The sequence below is a fragment of the Ambystoma mexicanum genome, chromosome 6p (assembly GCF_040938575.1).
Source record: "Ambystoma mexicanum isolate Mex_15411 chromosome 6p, UKY_AmexF1_1, whole genome shotgun sequence".
In the NCBI taxonomy this organism is placed as follows: domain Eukaryota; kingdom Metazoa; phylum Chordata; class Amphibia; order Caudata; family Ambystomatidae; genus Ambystoma; species Ambystoma mexicanum.
This window is the reverse complement of record NC_090935.1, coordinates 1,497,903,127-1,497,924,912: the sequence shown is the minus strand read 5'-3', so window position 1 is coordinate 1,497,924,912 and position 21,786 is coordinate 1,497,903,127. Positions and strand designations below refer to the sequence as shown.

Genomic DNA, 21,786 nt, shown 5'->3' with positions numbered 1-21,786 from the left:
CAGGCGCTCCATCTGGTGGCCGCAGGAGCCAACCGCGGTCACATCGAAGCTCCGGCTGCTGTTTCCCCGGGCTCTGCCGCTTTAGGCGAGTTGGGGAAACAGAGAAAGCATGCCGGTGGGGGCTCGTGAAGGCGGGCCCCCGTAGTAGCGGAAAAACGGCTGTATAAAAGCCTAAGCCATCAAAATAGTAATGTGGCGTACTCTCCGACGCCAGCAGGAAGTGGCTGGCATCAGAGGGATAAAGCCGCGGCGCGGATGACACTTCCTGACAGAAAGGGAAGAAATAATACGGCGGCTCGTGCACGAGCGCTGTAAACAGAGCGGAGCTACAGCAAGTCAAGTATAAACATTACGATAATACGACAACAATAGCAATGGCAGATCTAAACAGAATTGAGAATGATGCACTGATCTCTTGCTGTGAGCAGCAAAGAAAGAGGAAGTGCATCATACTCGAGGCTGTTTATTTGGAGACTTGGCCTGCCATTGGAAGATCTTGGTCACATGTGGGTGATCCTATGCTAAGCATCCTGCAGACTCTTGGGAAACTTAGTTCACGTCGTTTCTTTAGACTTTCAGGACGTTCTAAGTCGCATTCATTGTTATCAAGTTCATTGTTCTGTATATTTTTCTGTTTTAAAAAGGAAAATAAAAGAAAAATATCTTGTTGCTGAGCGCTTCCTTTAATTATTTAATAAAGAAAGAGAAGCATAATGGGAGCCTGCGGTCTTGACATAGAATTGCTAATCAAGTCTGTTTGCTAATAAAAAAACATTTTAAATTTTAATTGGTAAACTCTGATAATTTTTGAAAAGTGATGTATGCCTTGCATGTATCTACTGCACCCCTCTCCCTCTGGTGCCATCAAACCAATGGTGATGTTAAAGCTCCACCTAGGAGCAAACTGAAAGATTAACTGACCAGTATTGTTCATTTTATGTTCATATGCTCAACCCTCAGACCAGTTCAGACAGGACTGGCTGTTGTTGGTATTTTGATTTGTATCAGTCTTTCAGTCATCGTTGCCAACAAAACTTTTAGTAGCAGAGCCTATTTTCAATGCCTACTTGAATGCCTTTTTTAAACCATGCATGCGCTGCTACAGAATTTCTTTCCTATAGTAAGCTTGCGTAGCTCATTCTACTTACAACATTCTTCTTAATTTTATTTCAAAAGATTGCTGAATCGCATGAAAATCTGTATGTAGCCCTTAATGAGGCATTGTTACTTTTGCTCATGATTAACCATTTTCCTTCCAGACTAACAGGGATGCCAAAAGAAAAATATGATCCTCCAGATCCTCGCAGAATTTATACCATCATGTCCGCAGAGGAGGTGGCAGATGGAAAGAAGTCTCACTGGGCAGAATTGGAAATCTCGGGTGAGGTTTTTTTTTTTTAATGTTTTTGTTTTAAAGTGAGTTGAAATGTAACTTTTCTCTGAATAGTTGTCTGACTTTGATAAGCGTGGATGTCATTGTTTAATTTCTCTTCAGTGTCGCTGGAGGTGCACTTTTTGTTTGTGAAATCATGCAGAAATGTGTAGAAAATGAGCACTTCGTTAAGAGGCATAATGGTTCTGTTATTTTAATCCTAAGTGTAAGTCTGACAAGGACCTTTACAACTTAATCAAGAACTTTTTATTTATGTCTTTTGTGTCTAGGTTTTGTTGTATCTGACTAAGGCCTAGATCCTGAACTGCAGAACCCTAGTTAAAGCCATTTTGTTTAAACCTTTAAAGTTTAGTGATAATTTAATTATGGGCCTGGATGGTCCATTTTGTACAGTGTCTCGTCTTTAGAAGTGCCTATGACACGATGCACTAGGCGGATACCTTAAAGCTTGAATCTGATGTCTGCTTGTTCTGTGTAGATCTGGAACTATCTGCTCATTGACTTTAGTGAAGGGCATCAAACTATGTGCTGAAACATCCCCCAGCTCTATGGAACGTGTACGTAAAGTGCAGGGACAGGACTTTGCTACCAAACCTTAGTTCCTGCACCAGACTTGTGCAGTTATTTGATTGTTTTAAATTAGATCCCTCCAAATAACATGTTAACTATGCTTGCGAGTGCTCTGGGGTGGCATAGAAACAATTCTAGTTGGGTGAAGCAAATGTGTAGGCCCTTCATTACAGATTGCAATACAGGTGTGGCACAGTGCAAAGCTAGTGACAATTCAGTGTCATTACTGATCACTAAAGAATAGCTTTTTCCTTTGTACTTTGAGGTTGACCTAGGTTTTACTGATTAACATCGCTTGATTAGGTTTTCCATCTGTATAGGTTTAGATATTCATACATGTATACCGTTTGAGATTACTGCGTTTTCTTTTCTCTAAACTTGTATTACCAGTCATGCCACCCCAACCAAATGCCAGAACCTCTTATACCACCTCTCCTTGATATCCTCTGGCCCACCCAAGGGGGGAGAGGGCCCATTGTTTGACGACTACTGGTCTTGGTCATATGGAGTTGTAACTTTTCATTCAAGCCTACAACTGTTGTGTACATCTACCTGTATTTTCCTATTTGTATGGATTAAAAGTTACTGGTACGACACATAGTACTGTGTGTAGGTACATGCTTATTGCAAGTTGTCTGGTAAATTTGTTGGGGGGGGGGGCATAAAAGTCCGGTATGTGGTTTGCACGATTTCTAAATAAGTTGATCACTGCCCAACTCCTTACTCCCACCACCAATTCCCCACCCAAAATAACACTCAGTTTTAATAGCACCAAGTATTTTCTCGCACATAGTCAGTGGATGCATAAGTATGATTGAAGAAATTCTATTTGGCCAGTAACATTCATAAATGCATAATTTTTACAGAGCACTTGAAAGCTACCTAAAAGATTATCTCCGATTTGAATAAAAAAATAAAGGATTTAACTGCAAAGGATTTGCATGGACCTGTTTTTAGTGTTGCCACCTTCATTGCAGGACCTATCTGCTTCAGGTTTATTTTTAAACGGTAGCAAAGTGCCTATAGAATACTTGATTGGGTGCTGGTCCCCAGGGAATTGTTAAACAACAAAAAAAAAAAAAGCAACGAAGTGTGCATTTTAGGGTTCATTGATCCTGTCAAATAAAAAGAGGGTTTAAAGTTGATCTTTTAGTTGGCATTCTCCCTCGAATACTTTTTGGGAACATTGTGCCGAATTGCATGGCATTTGTGGACCAGTATGACTGGCAAGAAACAAAATGGTATTTAACAATTGACAAAGGGCTCTGCTTTCTTGTAGACACTTACAGTAAATGTTGCAATGCGTCCGTAACATTGGTTGCTGCATGATAAATTTTAAAGTTACTTGGGTGAGCACGGAATTTCTAGATTTCACTGTTTGGGCAGATTTTGCCAATTTCCAAGCCTTGGGAAAAGGTATTCTAAGTTCCTACTTGCCTAGTAAAAGGTAATGTATGTTGCAACATATCATTCAAGACATGGCCAGTCTCCACATGATTGGGGTATTTTAGACCTGCTATTCTTTAAAGCACATCTGCTCTTAGTGCCGCAGATGGCCGCAAGAAATCAGTCTAGAAGAGAGCAATAGTTTTTTACTTTTAAACAAAATAAACTGTGCTGTTTATTCGATGTTCGGCTTGTTCAGTTTTATGATGGTGATATGTTCAATGTAACTCTGGCTCCCTAGCCCATGTGCTGGCGAAGGGGGGGGCAGGGGTATGGGGTTGGGAGGGGGCAATCCAGCTGCGCTGTTTCAGTCTCTCCCTCATTCGATCCCATTTTTTTCCTCCTTGATCTTACTACCTCCTTCCTTTCTTCCGCAATCTCCTCCTGTCCTACTCATCCACTCTTCTTTCGTGCCACAAGTTACATTTTGCGGGGAGCGATGGATTGAGAGCTTTCGAGACATGCATATGTATAAAAAGGTGTATTGATAGAGATGGATATGTAGATTATATACATAGAGATGCATACAGTAACATGTATAGAGATGGATAAAAACGCATATGTTTGTTTCTGAACCATGTGGCTCTGCTTCGATCACATGCTATGCATAGGCTGACATCTAGTGGTAGTCAGAGTATTACATGATTTGTTAGAAACTCAAAGGGACGTTGACTGGGCGTGTTAGTAATACTAACACTAGTGTGAAGCCTTCTGTACCCATGGTCCTTCACGCATCGAGGTCCCTCAGATTGTTTTTTCCACCATTGTGGTCCGAGTTTTTTCTGAGTTCTTGTGGCCATGCCTCTGATTAGACCAAGGTTAATTGTAAACTTTCTACCTATTCTTTCAACAGTTGCCCGGCGCACTAACAACTGCTTCTGTGGCCTTCGATAGATGCCTCCTTCGTTGACACACTGAACGAAGACTGCGGCCTACACAGGCCTCGACCCTTGCCAGTATTAAGAGTGGCGGGGATTGCATACACTTCAGAACCATTTAGAGAATGCCTCTTCTGACCCCTTATCTTGCCTTTTTATCGCTGCGCTGACCTTTCCATTAGCCATGGAAAACACTCCTTTTAAATTTTGCCCTTCATGCAGCAGGAAATACCCTTGGAAAGACACGTACAACATGTGCAGTCAATGTCTGCCAAGGGATCACCCGGAGAAACTGCAAGCCCTGCAGACATTTCCATCCAAATACCCTTAAGGTCAGTCAAACCGAATGCTGGACCGCCCACGCCATGTAGGTTGAACCCTCCATAGACGTGGCAGGAGAATCCAGTGAGGGCAGCATTGATGTCCTTGGTGACGCCAAAGGGGATTGTGGTTCAATGGAATCCCATGTGCGAGCACCCGATTCCAACAAGCAGGCCAGCGGCCCTGTGATGGAGACATCACCCGGCAGCTCAGGCACACCCACATCACACCACACTAAACCCACCCTTTGGCCAACCACTGAGAGCCACAAAGCATCGAAAGAGGTCCTCTAAGTCATCCCTCTCCTCTGGGTCATCGAGCTCTCAATCGCCACACAATAGGCCTCCAAAACAGGTGCTGAAAGCAGTTTCAGACACCATCCCTAAAAAGAAAAAATAAAAGAAAAAAAAATGATTAAAAAAAGAAAAAACCCTCCTTTCATGCGCCAAAGACACTTAAGTGCCCCCCTGCCTCCATGTCCAAAATGAGAACTCGTCAAAAAGCACATCCCGGTCACACCTTTAAAAGGTCAAACGGCAAAATCTTCGATGCTCCTACCATCCCAGCCCTCTACCTCCCAAGATGGCAACCTTTCTCTCGCTGGAGACACTCTTTAAGGATCCATGCAGAACAAGGAACCTACACATTTGCAACACACCGCTTCCTCCTCCATATTTCCCAAATCAGGTGAGTGCACCACAGAGTTTAGATAGGTTTCTGAGGAGAATGTCCTGCTTTGTGGATTTAATGGACAGGCACCCTGAGGAACTCGAGAACCTTCAGGGCCCTACACAGAAAGGAGTGGCCAGGGATGAGCCATCTGCTAACTTCCACCCAGGCCACTTCACAGTAACTTGACCCCCTCTCAGGATCTTTACTTTCTAGAGCCCTCAGGTTTTCGGGATCTTGTATCTCTGGGAGATCAAGGAGACCAATATGACCAAGACAAATACTATGATGACCTCTGTCATCCAGTCACCAGACCAGTGATCAGCCAGTAGCTGACTCGCCTGTTGACAAGCTCCAGTATAACAAGCTACTTCTCAGGGCTGGGCAACAATTTAAAATGGACAACCAGGAGGCTCAGGATGACAAGAATTTTGTGGATGACATTCTTGGAGACAAGTAATCTGCCACATAATGTATTCCCCTTCTGCAATCTATCCAAAGCCGTATCCAGCCTTCTCTTCTTAAAGCGGCCAACCCCTGCATCAAGAAGGTATGCAGGCCAGTCCCTACCGACCCTCTGTACATCAGGGGTCAATTGAAACCTGATTCCTTGTTTGTCACCACAATGAAAGGGGCGGGCGCACCTCTGGCCTCTGCCCCACCTGATAAAGCAAAAAGATATATACCTTTTTGGAAGAAAGGTGGCTTCCTCTGCTACCTACCAAACTAGAATAGCCAACAATACCACCCTTCTGGCTAGCTATGGTTGCCACAAGTGGGACAAACTGAAAAACAGATTGAAGCAGTCCCAGAGCCCCTAAAGTCACAACTTCTAAAAACTGTCAGAAGGCAAGCAGGTGGCTAACTGCATTTTAAAAAACAACCTAGATGCCACTGACAGCGCATGCAGCATCATAGCCGAGGGCTCATTGATCAAGCGCCATGCCTGGCTAAGGCAGTCAGGGTTAAAACTAGACGCAGGCCACGTTGCTCCACATGCCCATTGAACCTAATGCCCTGTTCGGTAAGGCAGTTGAAGATGCTCTAAAAAGCACCAAAGAGGAATGACACCCTGAAATCTCTTGGTCAACTATCCAACAAACCTTTTGTTCACAGGGGGTCTTTTAACACAAGAAGGCTCTGTGGGCAGGGCCCACAACGCTCCTAGTTACTGTCAAGGCAGCTCATCACCATTGTGGGGTACCTCACAGGGACAGTCCTCCAATATTCAAAGAAGCTAAAAAAAGATCTTGGAACAGAGGTAGAGCCTTCTCCGCCAGATGCTCCACTCCACCCAAGCAATGACACCCTGCTTCAGCTTCCCTCCCATGACACTCCAGTAGGTCGCATATCGCAATTCTCACAGGCATGGGGAGGGGAGGGGGGGGGGGGAAATCACCTTGGACAAGTAGGTGTTATCCACTGTGGCGGGCGGATACTGTGTAGAGCTTCTTCAAAAACCATCCGACCACCTACCAAACCACAGAAAAATGAGACCAGAGGAAAGGCGCATATTACTGGAGATGGTGGAAACCCTGCTGGAAAAGACGACCTAGAAATCATCCCAGCAAACTAAGTAAACAAAGGTATTTATTCAACGTACTTCCTTGTGCCAAAGGAAGACTTAACAATGCGCACGGTACTAGACCTGCACCCAGCAAATACTTAAGTCAAGCCTCAGAAATTCTGCATGGTAACACTTAAGTAATTCCTCTTTAACCTCTTAAGTGCCAAGGACGAGGTATCTCGTCCTTGGAATTCCCACCATGGTGCCAAGGACGAGATAGCTGGTCCTTTTTGGCACTCTGTTTTGAGCGATCCCTGCAAAGCAGGCATCGCTCAAAACAGTAATCCAACCCCCGGGCTATATGAGGGGGAGGTCCCCCCTCACTGCCAAGGGGCTGGATTACCTTCAGTTTCAAAGCACGCCGACGTGAAGGTAATTTTCACTGCAGCAGCCATTTCGGGCTGCTGCGGTGAAAATGAAAGGTGAGTCTCCACCTTTCTCCCCCCTCGATCTCCGGCTGTATTTCAAGCCGGAGATCGAGGGAGGTGTCGTTGGAAAGGGGAGATTCTCCCCTTTCCAACGATTCCTTTTGTGAAAGCATTGCTGGACGCGGAGCTATCCACGCCCAGCAATGCCCACTAGACCCCAGGGATGTCTTTGAATGCGGGCGGGCGGGGGGGGGGCACAGCACATTTTGTTCATGTGGGCAACCTACAGATTTGGGCTTAGGGTGTCGAAGCCAGCAAGGAAAACTGGGAACCCCAAGCATTTCCCAAAAGGGGACACCCGTGTGAATGCAGAGGTCTGACTTGCGCAAAATTGGCCCACAATCTATTACCCAGAACCCCCAGAAAAGTCCAAATGTGGGGGTAAAAAACACAATTTTCAGATATTTCACTCTGCTCACCCGTACAAACACGCCGCCACCAACAGATGTCATACCTTCCCGCATTCCCACAGGTGTCCCGATGAAAACGATACCTCACATGTGTGGGTGCACCTACCGCGGCGCAAAAGGAAAAGGCTACACCACTTGTAACACCTAAGGGTTTGGGGAGACAACCTACAGATTTGGGCATAGGGCTATCCAAGCCACCAAGGAAAACGGGGAACCCATGCATTTCCGAAAAGACGACATCCGTGGGAATCCGCAGAGGTCTGACTTGCGCAAATTGGCCCAGAATTTATTAACCAGAATCTCTGGCAAAGTCAAAAACGTGGCGAAAAAAAAACAATTTCTGCACATTTCACTCGGCTCACCCACCGAAACACGCCGCCAACAACACATGGCCTAACGTCCTGCATTCCCTCAGGTGTTCCGATGAAAACGGTACCTCACATGCGTGGGTGCACCTACCTTGGCGCCAAGGGGAAAGCCTAAAGCACGCCTAACCCCAAGTCTTTCCGACAGCTGAATTTCACGATTTTTTCAGACGGGCACACAATACGATATGGGCCTAGGGTGTCTAAGCCACCAAGAAAAACGGGGAACCCCATGCATTTCTGAAAAGGGGACACCCGTGGGTATACACAGAGGTCTGACTTGCGCGAAGCGGGCCAGAATTTATTACCCAGAACCCCCTGACAAAGTGAACATTTTTTTCATTTTCTTTTTTACCAAATATCACACTTTGTCTGGGATTGTGGGTAATAAATTCTGGCCCGCTTCGCGCAAGTCAGACCTGTGCATTCCCACGGGTGTCCCCTTTCAGAAATGCGTGGTGTTGCGAGTTTTCCTTGGTGGCTTGGACACCCTAGGCCCAAATCTGTAGGATGTGCGCATGAACAGAATTCCTGAAATGATGCTGTGCCGAAGACTTGGGGTTACCCATGTCTTAGGCTTTCCCCTTGGCGCCCAGGTAGGTGTACCCACACATAAGGTACCATTTTCATCGGGACAACTGTGGGAACGCGGGACGGTAGGCCATGTGGTGTTGGCGGCGTCTTTCGGTGGGTGAGCAGAGTGAAATGTGCGGAAATTGGGTTTTTTTGGCCACATTTCGGTCTTTTCCAGGGTTTATGGGTAATAAATTCTGGGCCTCTGTGGATTCTCACTGGTGTCCTCTTTTTCAGAAATGCATGGGGTTCCCTGTTTTCTTTTGGTGGCTTGGACACCCGAGGCCCATATCTGTATGGTGTGCCCATCTGGAAAAATCGTGAAATTCAGCTGTCTGAAAAGACTTTGGGTTGGGGGTGTTTTTATCTTTCCCCTTGGCGCCCAGGTAGGTGCACCCACACATGTGAGGTACCGTTTTCATCTGAACACCTGTGGGAACGTGGGAAGGTATGACATTTGTTTGTGTGGTTTTCATAACGTTTCGACCCATTTACTTATGCCCTTTGTCACACAACCCTTTAATTTCCCAAATGTGCCCTACATTTAGTCGCTGCTTTAGGCACCATACACTTTCGTAACCTGCACAAGTCACCTATACCTGAAAAGGTCTGCCTGTGCTCTTTCAAAAAATGTATGCTTGCCGTTCCTCACCACATTGGTTTTCCTGATTTACACATGCTAAGTACGTCTGTTCAGGCCGTAAGCATAAAACTCCTGTGTACCATGGGTCAGTGTTTGGCTTGTGGTATTGCTTGTGAAACACTACAAAAAAATGCATGCTTTCCTAACTGCAAGAGTCGGGAATGTAGCGGAGCATTATTTTTCTCAAAATTCATAGAAGCCATTGTCGTACCAAGCCAACCATGTCAACCACTTTTGTTTATTTTTTTGGGTCATTTTCCCACTTTTTCCCCAACCTAGTTGTTGCCCGACCTGCGCAAATCACCCCTTCCTAAATGTGGAATTTTGTCTACTTTTCAGAAATGTATGTCTTTCTGTCCTCCAATTCGGCTTTCCTACCCTTTTCTTCCATTCCGTCCATGCATGTCCAATTGGCAAAAATGTTCAAAATTGTCTACCTCTCACAAAACAGTTGACCACATCAAAATAATTTTTTTTTCGTTTCCACTCAACCTGTTCTTGAAAGACAGGAAATTGGGGAATTCAGCACAGCAAACCATTTGTTCGTAGCTCTTACAAGGAAAAAAGCCACAGGCGGCTTTGTACATCATTTTATTGGCATTTTGTGATAAAACAGTTTCCCCCCTGTTTGGTTATTTTCTCTCACCCCCCTACAGCAACCTAGGATTCCTGGGTGGCGTTACGACCGCCTACATTTGGGGGAAAAAAAAGGGGCCAAATTTGGCCGAGATCTCATGTAACAAAGTTACAAGGCATTGAATGGCGACATACTGAAATCACCAAAAAAGGCCTTGGCACTGGGGGGAGGGACCCCTGGCACTAAAGGGTCAAACGGGGATTACATAGCAACATTGGACATGAAAGATGCATACCTTCATATTTCAATGTTCCCAGCGCACAGAAAATATCTGCGCTTCCAAATAGCGGGAAAACACTAGCGGTTCATGGTGCTCCCCTTCGGCATAGCCTTGGCTCCAAGCAGTGGTAGCGGCGCACCTATGCCGAGAGTCAATCCCAGTCTACCCTTATCTAGACTGGCTAAGAACTGGGGATTCTCCCCAAATTTGCAAATGCAAAACCCAAAGAACCATCTACCTTCTGTACCAATTGGGATTCTCCCTCAACGAGACGAAATTCAGTCTCGTACCCAGTCAAATAAAACAATTCCTGGGAGCAATGCTAAAGACTAGAGGAGCTAGTCTTCCCCTCAAACGAGAGCGTACAAAACCTGCTGTTGCAAGTATCTATGTAGCCGGTCAATAGATAACCATATGCAAGGCAATGCGTCTGCTTGGGATGATCGCCTCATCCTTTTACTTGGTTCCACATGCGTGGCTGTGCTTGTGCCCTGTGTAGGAGTTGCTAGCAAAAAAATAGTCTCAGACAAGTAGTCAGTGAGACGATCCAGTAGTTGTTTCGCTAACCCTAGTACAGGCTGTTTGCTGGTGGTCTATGGAAAAACCTTCAACAATCCACCAGTTCAGGCAATACGAACTACAGATGCCTCACTCTCCGGATGGGGAGCGCATTACCTTCACCACACAGCTAATGGCCTGTGAAGACACACCACAGCCCAAAACCACATCAACCTCCTAGAATTTACGGCAGTCAAGAGTCTACAGGCATTTCAGCAGCATCTACCTAAACAAACAGCAAGGCACACTCTCCAAGTCTGTCCAGGCTCTCGCAGAAAATTTTGTAGTGGGCACTCAAGTGGTACATGTTCGTAATCTCTCTCAGGGGAACACAATTCTCTAGCAGACACTGTGAGCAGAAATCCTCTACCCGAGAATCACTAGTGGCAAATCAACAGATATTCTAGACAGAATCTTCCCCCGGTGTGGTTATCCTCCTTTAGACTTGTTTGCCAAAGCGCACAATGCCCAGACGCTGCGTCCAGGTTTCCCCAACCAGAGTCCAAGAGGAATGCCCTGTGGATGAGCTGGTCAGGTAAATTTGCTTACGTGTGTTCCACCTCCCCCCCCCCTCCCCAAACCACCCCTCGGCAGGATAGTGCGTAGGATGCACCAGGCACAAGCCACACTAATCTTAATAGCTCCAATGTGGGCATGGGTTCCACACCTGCTCAAAAGCTGGCGATGTGCAAACCAATCCAACTTGTCTATGAAATTGACAGCATAGAGTTTGGGCATGCAAACAAAGGTATATGGACATCCTAAAGGAGCAACTGAAACCCAATATCAAACACTGTTACTTCAACAAGTGGAAAAGGTTTGTGGTATGTTGCAGATCACAATCCCGAAATCCAATTGAATGTTTAACATTGTTCATTCTACACTAAATGCTTCATCTGCTAAACTCTGGCCCAGTATTTAACTCCAAGGTAGACCTAGCAACTTTGACCACAACTTGACATAACAAGGTGTCTTGGTGGAATGTTCCTGTTTCAAAGCTTTCACGGAGTGAGTAAAGAGACTATACCCTCCCATTTCTAACCTTTCACCAGGCTGGGACCTTAATGTTGTTACCTCGTAGCTCATGGGACTGCCCTCTGAGCCTATGCACAAGGCCAGCCTCAAACACCGAACATACAAAACAGCCTTCCTGGTAGCCATCACCCCCGATGTGATGAGTCAGTGAACTACAGGTATTACCTGTACAAGACCCTTTCATTGTGATCCATAAAGATAAGGTGGTCCTTGTAACACATCCAAAAAATTCATTTTCACCAAAATTCATATGCAAGTTCCATGTCATCTAATCTGTTGAACTACCGACTTTATTCCTAAATCCATCTAACTCCACTGAAAGAAGCCTCCATACATTATATGTAAGGAGGGCGGTCTTGTACTATGTAAACCAAACCAAACCTTTAAGAAAAATAGACCAGCTTTTTGTTTCCATAGCGCCTGGTAGGGAAAGGTGATCACATATATGAAAAAATGCCATGATCCTATCTATTACATAAAGAATCCACTTCCAGAGGTAGGTACAGGAGCTACTTCAGTGTTTGTTGAAAATGTCCCCCTAGACGCTATTTGCATAGCAGCTACTTGGGGTTCGATAGCTTGGCATTACTGCATTGACCTGTATTCTAAAGCTGATACATAGGTGGGACAAGCCGTGCTATAACATCTATTTGGTGCTGTACCTTCTCACAACCTAACTCCTTCTCCAGGTACTACTCGCTAATCTATGCATAGCATGTGATCTAAGCAGATCCACAAGCCCCAGAAGGCATACATTCTCAGCATGGGGTCTGGCATGGATTCACATGCTCATAAATATTCCCTGTCAGGCTGGGAATCCTCGGTAAAGAAAAAATCAGTATCAGTTTAGTTTCTGATCTGTCCTTCTTAGTAACCAATCACTGATCTCTGCCCCCAGCCAATGACTGCCCTCTCCCTAAGCCCCTCCCCTGGCAGCCATCTTCAGATTTTTACCCCATGCTCAAGTGTTGGGAGCCCTCGTGTTTAGCTCTCGAGCTTTTTGCTGCGTTTTCGCGCTTTTTCAAAGAATTTTCCCATTTTTCGGTCAAATAGAGCCTCAAGCTCCACCGTGTCTACATCCTATCAACGCGGACCCGTTTTGGATTTTTCTACGCCCCTCAAGGGTGAAGTTTTCGTCGAGTTACACTTCTTGGAGGAGTCCAGAAGTTTCTGTGGCCTACCCCGGACATGGCCCAGGAGAAAGGAAGCTTGATGCCTGGAAAGCTGTTCAGGGTTTGCCCTGGATGCCAGCTGCAGAATGTGTTCAAAGAGGATGAACATTCGAAGTGCCTCTACTGCCTTCATGAGGACAAAACGCACGTGGAGTAGGACTGCATTTTGTGGGAACATGTCGGAACGGACCGTCAAGGATCGACATCTTCGTCTCTCCAGCTGGCTGGAAGGAAAGAGCCCGTCCGGTGAGAAGAAGTCTGAGCGGTCTTCTAAGTCCTGTGAGGGCACCCCGGCGACGGGGGGCCCCACAGAAGGCAAAGCACCGCGGGCACTGGGAGCGCCGAACGGTCGGGCTCCTCAGCTGCCAGGCAGGGCGCATCCTCTCCAGCACCATCAGCCATGAGCTAACGCTCTGGCTCAGGGAAGAGGAAAGCCGAGAACCCGGCAAAGCTTCTGGAGAGGCCCTGGTCAGTCTCGAAGGATCCAGCCGAGGGGAGATTGCCCCTACCACCGACGGAGGAGCCAGAGCCAGGCCCGTTGGGAAGTCCCCCCAAACAAGAGAAGACGGACCCATCCAGCCCTGCCTTTTCAGCCCTCGCGGCCTGCTCAGCCTTTGCCCACGTCCCCCGTACCTGGGGATGACGCAGGAACGGACACAGCCACGACGGGTATGGATGACGGCAGCGATGACGGGACGGAGCTCCCATCGCCTCCAGCCCAGGCCGCCACGGCCAACGAGATTGGGTCTTCCACGCTATGATCGCCAGGGCATCTGAGCGCTTTCAGCTCTGCCCTGAAGAGAAGGAAGGTTTCCTTTACCAACGGCGCGAGGCCAAGAGGAAGATAGTCCTCGCCGTGCCTCTGCTGGATGACATCTGGGACGAGGGTCTCACCCTTCTCAAGAACCTGTATAGTAGACTAACCCACCTCAAATATGTGGGTCGCAATCCGTACTCCTTCAGAACTTCCTGCAGCCAGGGCCACTTGACAGTCAGTTGCTTTAACTGCGTCCAACAAGACTATTGCTACCTCCTGTGTACTCTCAGGTGCAATCTATTACATGATGGAACCTCCAAGTTTTCAGTTATGTTCCTGTCTGGTTCTCATGTATCAGTTTGTGCATCATCGGTTTTAATCTATTTGCCTATTTGCCAGTACCGCCGTCCGGATCTTACTGTCCTGGTTGAGTAGTTGTAGGGGCCTGTATGACTCACATAACGTTTCTGGTTTATCAGGTTTGTGGAGTGGAATAATCCCCTCCCGAAGTGATTCTGGTAGTTTCCCTTTGTCTAGTGCCTCATTGAACATTACCAACATGGGGGAGTGGGGGCGATAGCTCGTTTTTGTAAGTTTTTTTTATAAAATTCGCTTGGGAGCCCCTCTGACCCTGGGGCTTTGATTGTGGCCAGTTGCCTCATCACTAGGTTCAGTTCATCTACTGTTATCGGGGCTTCTAGGCTCTTCGTATCCGCGTCGTCAAGCTTATGGAGAGTGATTTCATCCAGGGCCCCTTGTATAGCTACTTCCTCCGTGGGATCTGCATATAACTTTTTTTTTTAATACTCCTGAAAGAATTTGTTCACTCCCTTCTGTGTGTCTAATATCCACCCATCCTCCCCTTGTACCGCTCTGATGGGCTGCCTAGGGGTTTCCCTTCTGTAGAGCCAAGCCAGTAGCCTGCCGGGTTTATCTCCTTCTGCATGCTGTCTTTCCAAATACTTACTTAGCTCTGATTGCTCAATCTCTACCAATGGTTTTGCATTCTTTTTGCAGTGCGGTTCTACTCTCGGGGACCCTCTTCCTTTCCGGCCTCTTCCCGCAATTATCCTCTCTAACTTCTCTTCTGCTTTCTGTAGGTCTCTTGTTAGTGTCTCGCAACCCTTTGACTTTCCATTGCTTTCTCCCCTGACCACCATCTTGAAAGCATCCCATACTATCCCCGCTGAGTCCACACTGTCCATATTAATATCGAAATACTCCTTAATTTCCTCCCTCAGGCTTTCCCTAAACCCAGCATCTTTCAAGTCTTGTATTCTCATTCTTCAAATGGGGAACCTCGCTCTTGGCGGTCTGACCTGCCATGTGATTAGCAGGGGTGCATGATCCGATAAAACTATTGCTTTGTAGTCTATTTGTGTCACCTCTTGCGTTATATCCACCCCCATGAAAATGTAATCCAGCCTACTGTGTAGATTTTGCAGGGCTGCGAAATGCAAGTATCCTCTCACCTGAGTGTGCCGCTACCACCATACATCTGTCGGGCCAAAGGTTTGTATCGGGGAGTTTAGGGCTTTAGCCGCTTGGGTCGGGTGTGTATATCGTGTCTGACATATCCAGGAGCAGATTCAGCATACAATTAAAACCCCCTCCCATACCGCCGTGCTAGCCATACAATGGCTAATCTTAGTGTACAGGGATCTGAGGTAAGCAGTGGTGTCCTGGTTCGGTGCACATGCAAATATTACTCCTACGTCCGGGTACCCTTTCCTCCATACTTGTGGGACATCTCTCCGTCCTGTGGGACGGGACCGGAGCACTTTGTAAAAAGCATCCAAATTTCAAAATTTTGTCCCTCCTCTCTTTCCAGCGTGGGGCCCGGCACGCGGCCGTAACCCCACCCACCTTGGCTCCGCGCATCGCCCATCAGTCCTTTTTCTCCGCTTGACCGGGGCTGGACGCACTTGCATCCTCGGAAAATTTTCTTCCCTTTTTTCCTCTCTGGCTCTCGCTGGCGTTAGTTTACTAATCTGTCTGTCTTTCAAATTAGACTTTCCAGATTGTTCATCGTGTCACCGTCGCTTCGAGGGCGGATCTCCATCCTCTTTGTTTATAGTGTTTGGGTCCGGAACACCGTTGGGACTCCTGTTTTTACTGTGACTCCCTTTTGGTCCAGGCACTTCAATGTCGGTTGGAGCGGTGGGATGAGGTGTTCCGACAAACTCCTCCTTCGCATTTTCAGGCATTCATCGACGAGAAGAAAAAACGCCTGGTAAGTTCTTTAATTTTCAGAGCACCCCAACCGGGGGATACCTTCCTGGGTTCCTCTCGGTCCGGGAGGGGCGTTGATCACTCTGTTACCGGGGTTTGCTCTGAGGTGCCGGTTGGGCCTAATAATTCTACCGGAGTTTTCACAGAGGGTCTCCGTAAGGGGCCTGTGAACACCGGAGTACACTCCGAGGCCCCTCCTGTAGGGGCTGTTTGTAGACCCAGTTCTACTGAGTCGTGGGGTACCAGAGCGTGCTCTGAGGCCGTTCTGTCGGCTTCCCTCAAAAACAAAACCGGGGTGCGCCCCGAGGCCTCGGCTGAGCTTGTAGTTACCGAACAGATGTTCGAGGCCCGCGCAGAAAAGGCTGTTACCGGGCCTGGGTCCGAGGTCCCTCGTACCGAGGCTAAAGCTACCAACAGTTCTGAGAGGCCGGTCAAGGCTTTGTCGGTGAAAGCTCACCGTTCCCGCTCTTGTGGTGACACCAGATCTGTTGAGGAGGCAAAGAAGCAAAGTTCTTCTTTTACCGGCAGTGCCGAGGGCCTTCCTTTGAAGGCTCAGTTGGTGGTTGGTATGTCACAAAAACATTCGGCCGAGGTTCCTTATGTTAAGGCTAAGATTAAGACCCCTGATCCATCGACGGGGACCCCTGCCTCACTTCCTCGCGTGCCGCAGTTCCCGTCGGAGTACAAAATGGCACTCGTTCCCGCCATGACAACGGCGGCCATTTTAGGTGCTACCCCTACAACTACGCCATCGGCTTCTGGTGTAGGGCTCGGTCACTTGGGTGAACCTAAGGTCCCTTGTGCGCATCCTTACCGGCCGGTTTATGATTGGAACGCCTGGATGCCTCTTCCGCACAATGTTGCCCGCGGGGGCGGCTCCTTTGATTTATGTGGATATGTCGGTGGAGGGGCCGGTGTGGCACCCTTCCCCGTTACGTCCCTGGATTTGTCCCTCATGAGAGGCCTCCTCAGGTCCCGAAACGATCTCCTGAGATCCCTTTTTCGGTAAATTTCAAGTGCTTATGCGCACCGACCCCATGAAATATTCCCTCAAAGGGCTTTTCAAGGAAAGATGTCCAATGGCGCCTCCGGCTCCACCTGTTCCTCCGGTGGTTCCGCCGGCACCTCCCTTGCCTGTGGTGCCCCCCCCTGCTCTCCCGCCTTTGCCTCCATTGTCCCCAGTGGACAAGGCAGTGCCTGACACGGCTCAGCAGGATCCTGACCTGTCAGAGGACCCTCAAGGTGATCAGGACAACAAGGACCTTCCCCCGCTCTATCAGAGCCTTTCATGACATGGTACTGGACATGAGTTTCTTAGATGTTCCGGTGCCTCCGCAGGAGGGCGTGCTTTCTGGGGCGTTTACCCTGTCTCCCTTGGAGCGCACCTGCTTGTTCCTGCAGAAGGACGTTCTGGCCGAGGTCCGTAGAGTCTGGGAAAAGCCACACTCGGGACTTTTTGTCAATAAAAAGATTGACGCGAGGTACAGGCTGCATTCTTCGGAAGAGGTGGCCCTGTCGTCTTGTCTGTCTCCCTCCTCCACAGTGGTGGCTGCGGCCACTTTGCAGTCCAGGCCTGCAGCATCCTCTTCCACGACGGCTACTCGGGTTCTGGGAAGGAGGACAAGCTCCTCGACTCCCTCGGGAGGAAAATCTTCGCCAACTCGGCCTTGCAGCTCAGGCAGGCCAACGCCGAATTGATATTGGCGGGAGCGAACATGCGGATGTGTTAAGGTCTGTCGGAGTTTGAGGAGCACATCCCGGTCGAGAAGCTGGAAGACTTCAAAGGAGGCCTTTCCGATGCCAGGGTCTTGGCCCAGGATCTCCTGGAGGCTGCTGCTCATCACGTAGATACCTAAGGCTCGGGGCCTGATGCTTGGGGTTGATACCTCACGGCAAGCGTGGCTGCATGCCACTAAATTTTCTAAGGAAGTGCAAGACAAGGTGTTGGACCTTCCATTCGATGGAAAGGAGCTTTTTCATTCTTCTACTGATTTAGAGCTCACCAAAACCAAGGATAGCACTCAGACGGCTAAATCATTGTCTGTTCTGGTAAAGCTCCTTTCAAATCCCAGAGACCGTTGTCGCAAAGTCGACCTTCCTCTGGTTTTAGGGGCTTCCTCGACCGCAAATCTCGCAGAGTGGATACTCCTGCGGGGAATTACTGCTGTAGACAACAGCGTACGTGGTTTTTCCTCACGCTCCTCAGCCTCCTCATCAGGTTCAGGTGGCACCGCCACCGATGAACCTGCCAAATGAGGGTTTTCTGTGCTTGCACGAGACCCCGGTGGGAGGACACATTGCATCTCATTGGAAGGCGTGGGAGACCATCACAGAAGACAGATGGGTCTTGTCAGTCGCTCGAGCGGGCTTCCGCTTACCTTTACCCCCTACCCCACCCCTCAACCCTCCTTTTCAGCTGTCGGGCTCACCCTCCCTCAAGGCCGAGGTTCAGAAACTTCTGGACCTCAGAGCTGTGGAACCTGTTCCCCTTGGGCAGCGAGGGGAGGGCTTCTACTCCCGGCTGTTTACGGTGCCCAAATCCAACCAGGCTGGCCTGCGCACCATCCTAGACCTTTCCCAGTTCAATCTTTTCCTACCCCAAGAGAAATTCAAGATGATCACGCCCGGCCAGATACGCTCCTCTTTGCAGATGGGCGATTGGCTCAGCGTGGTGGATCTTCAGGATGCGTACATGCATATCCTGATTTGGAATCCACACAGGAGATACCTCCGCTTCTCTTTGGGAGAGGAGCACTTCGAGTTTCGGGTGCTTCCTTTTGGCCTCAGCCCGGCGCTGCGTGTCTTCATGAAGATGATGTTGGTGATGGTGATTGCGGCCTATCTTCGTCTCCAGGGTATCCATGTGTATCCTTATTTGGACGACTGGCTCTTACGCAGCCCTTGTCCGTTGGCAGCAACCTCCAGTCTCTCCTTCAGCTCCTGTTCCATCTTGGGCTGTCGGTGAACTGGTGGAAATCCTCCATGACGGTCTCACAGGACCTGATCTTCCTGGGTTTTCGTTGGAACACGATCGACTGCAGAGTGTATCTGACCGGGGATAGAATGGCGGATCTGTTGGCCACGTGTCGGATGTTTGCGCAGTCGGAGAGCATGTCGGCCTGGTGGTTCCAGAGGCTTCTGGGCCTCATGGCCTCGTGTGTACTGGCTCTTGCTCGTCTCAAAATGAGACGGACCCAGATGGCTCTTCGGAATTCATGACGTCAGGCAGTGGATCCAGATTCCATGCGGATAATGATTCCGGATTCCATGAGAGTGGACCTGGATTGGTGGTCATCTCTCAGCAATCTGTCTGGGGGCGCGGGGTTTCAGGACCCGGTCCCCACAGTGACGATCACGACGGACTCCTCCCTCCTCGGGTGGGGTGCGACGTTAGATCTTCTTCAGGTCTTGGACCTCTGGTCGCCTCAGGACCAGCTCCTGCACATAAATCATTTGGAGCTTCTGGCGATCTTCCTAGCGCTCAGGGTGTTCAGACCTCTCATTGTCAAAAAAGGTGGTCCGCATAAGAACGGACAATGTGGTATCAATGTATTGCATAAACAAGCAAGGGGGAACAAAGTCTCCTCACCCCCTCCCCCACCTCCCCTCCCGTGGACCTGTCCATCCAGAATTGGGAGTGGGCCCTGCTTCATGGTGTCTGGCTGCTTGCAGTGCACATCCCGGGCCAGCTGAATGTCACAGCGGATGCCCTCAGCCGGCAGACAGTGGTCAGCTACAAGTGGGAGTTGAAGGCAGAGGTCCTATCATGGATTTTCTCGCGTTGGAGCACACCGGAGGTGGACCTCTTCGCAACAGTGGTGAACAAGAAACTTCCTCAGTATGCCTCCAGAGGGGGCTGGGAGCCTCCTCTCTGAAGGATGCTCTCGAGATTCCATGGCACAACATAAGAGCTTGCGCCTTCCCGCCTCTAGTTCACCGTGCAATTTGGAAGTTGAGGAACTCTGTGAACTGTTCCCTTCTACCGATAGCCCCGCGGTGGCCGGCCAGGTTTTGGTTCTCGGAACATCAACACCTGTCGGTGTCTCCGCCAATCAGGTTACAAGTAACTCCCGATCTTCTTCACCAAGGGGAACAGATGTGGCACCCCTCCCCACAATCGCTCAGTTTGACGGCATGGTGCCTGAGTTCAAGTCTTTAGAGCCTCTGAGTTTGTCTGCGGATAACATGCGCATTATCCAGGCAGCCAGGAAGCCCTCGACCAGATCTCAATACAGGAGTAAACGGCTCAGGTTCTGTCATTGGTGTTTGGAGAAGAAGTTGGATCCGAGGGTGGCCACGATTGACACAGTGCTGTCCTTCGTATCCTCCCTAGCAGTCTGGGGTTCATGTTCTGTCATGCAGGACTTATCTCTCAGCTGTTTCCACTTACCTTTCTACAGACCTTTGTTCTTATTCTCTAACTAACCCAGTGGTGAAAAGGCATTTTGCGGGCTTGACACGCCTCTACCCACCGGTTCGTAATCCGCACCCGCCATGGGACCTAATGTAGTCCTGACGGCGCTGTGCCATAAACCCTTTGAACCAATGGCTACGGTAGACCTCTAGTACTTGTCTTGGAAAGTGTCCTTTCTGGTTGCCGTTACGTCAGCAAGGAGAGTGAGTGAGTGAGCTCCAGGCATTGTCGGTGGAGCATCCTTTCTTGGTCTTTTCACAAGGACAAGGTAGTCCTTCGGACAAACCCGGCTTTCCTGCCGAAGGTAGTGACTGAATTCCATCTGAATCAGTCGATCTCCCTTCCGGTCTCTTTTCCGAACCCTCCCTCAGAGGCTGAAAGAGTTCTACACTGTCTTGATCTCCGAAGAGCTCTTAAATTCTACCTGGACAGGACTTCCGAGCTTAGGAGTTCTTAACTTTTTGTGACCTTCGGTAACCCTCAGGGCAAGCCGGCATAAGGCAATTATTTCCAGTGGATTGCCGCCTGCATCATGGAGTCTTTCACCGTCCAAGGGCTGAAACATCCTAAAGGTATCCATGCACACCTGGTCGGGGCAAGGCAGCCGCAGTTGCTTTTCAGAAATATGTTCCCTGGGAGTCCATCGCTAGGGCAGCTACTTGGGCCTCCCCATCTGCTTTCTGTAAACATTACTGTCTCGACATGAGCTCTAGAGCTGACGCTCCGTTTGGTCAGGCTGTGCTGAAGAACCTGTTTCAGTAAAGGGTATTTCCATCCACACTTAGTCCTGTAAGGAGTGCTTGGGAATCTCCCACAAGTATGGAGGAAAGGGGACGGGACGTAGGAGTATTACCAGGTTACTCACCGTAGTGACCACCTTACTCCTAGTCCATAGTCCCTTTCCTCCATACGCCCGCCCGCCGTCCCCTCTAATAAGGTTCCTCTGTTATTGCTAATGGGTCTTTGACCTGGCAATAGAAAAGGACTGATGGGCGATGCGGAGCCAAGGTGGGTGGGGTTACAGCCGCGTGCCAGGCCCTGCGCAGGAAAGAGATGCTGGGCCCCGCACAGGAAAGGGAGGAGGGACACATTTTTGAAAAAAATCTGGATGCTTTTTACAAAGTGCTCCGGTCCCGTCCCACAGGACGGAGAGATGTCCCAAAGGTATGGAGGAAAGGGGGACTATGGACTAGGAGTAAGGTGGTCACTACGGTGAGTAACCTGGTAATTCTCTGTTTTCCAAACACCCTCTAATCCACACAAGCCTCCTATCTTTGTCCACTTCTGAATTCAACAGCTTAAACAGAACATGGGATGCTATCCATGTAATAACCCCCCTGGCGTATGCCGAATATGTCGTTCCTATGGTTGTTCCCTTCCATTTGCGGGTCACAACCTCTAGTTTCTCTTTGGTTAGATGCGTCTCCTGCAATAATGCAATATCTATTCTTTGTCTGTTCAGATAAGTCATCACCCTGTGGCGTTTGATATAGTTATT

The 21,786-nt window shown here is 48.7% G+C and overlaps 1 protein-coding gene across 1 annotated transcript in view; it reads left to right on the top strand.

Moving 5' to 3' along the window:
* CNOT6L (CCR4-NOT transcription complex subunit 6 like) overlaps positions 1 to 21,786 on the top strand; it is a 601,922-nt gene that overhangs the window by 87,103 nt on the left and 493,033 nt on the right. Inside the window, exon 2 of the mRNA XM_069626338.1 lies at positions 1,260 to 1,381. Coding sequence (XP_069482439.1) covers positions 1,270 to 1,381 — 112 coding nt within the window. The 5' untranslated portion in view covers positions 1,260 to 1,269. The remainder of the gene's footprint in view (positions 1 to 1,259; positions 1,382 to 21,786) is intronic.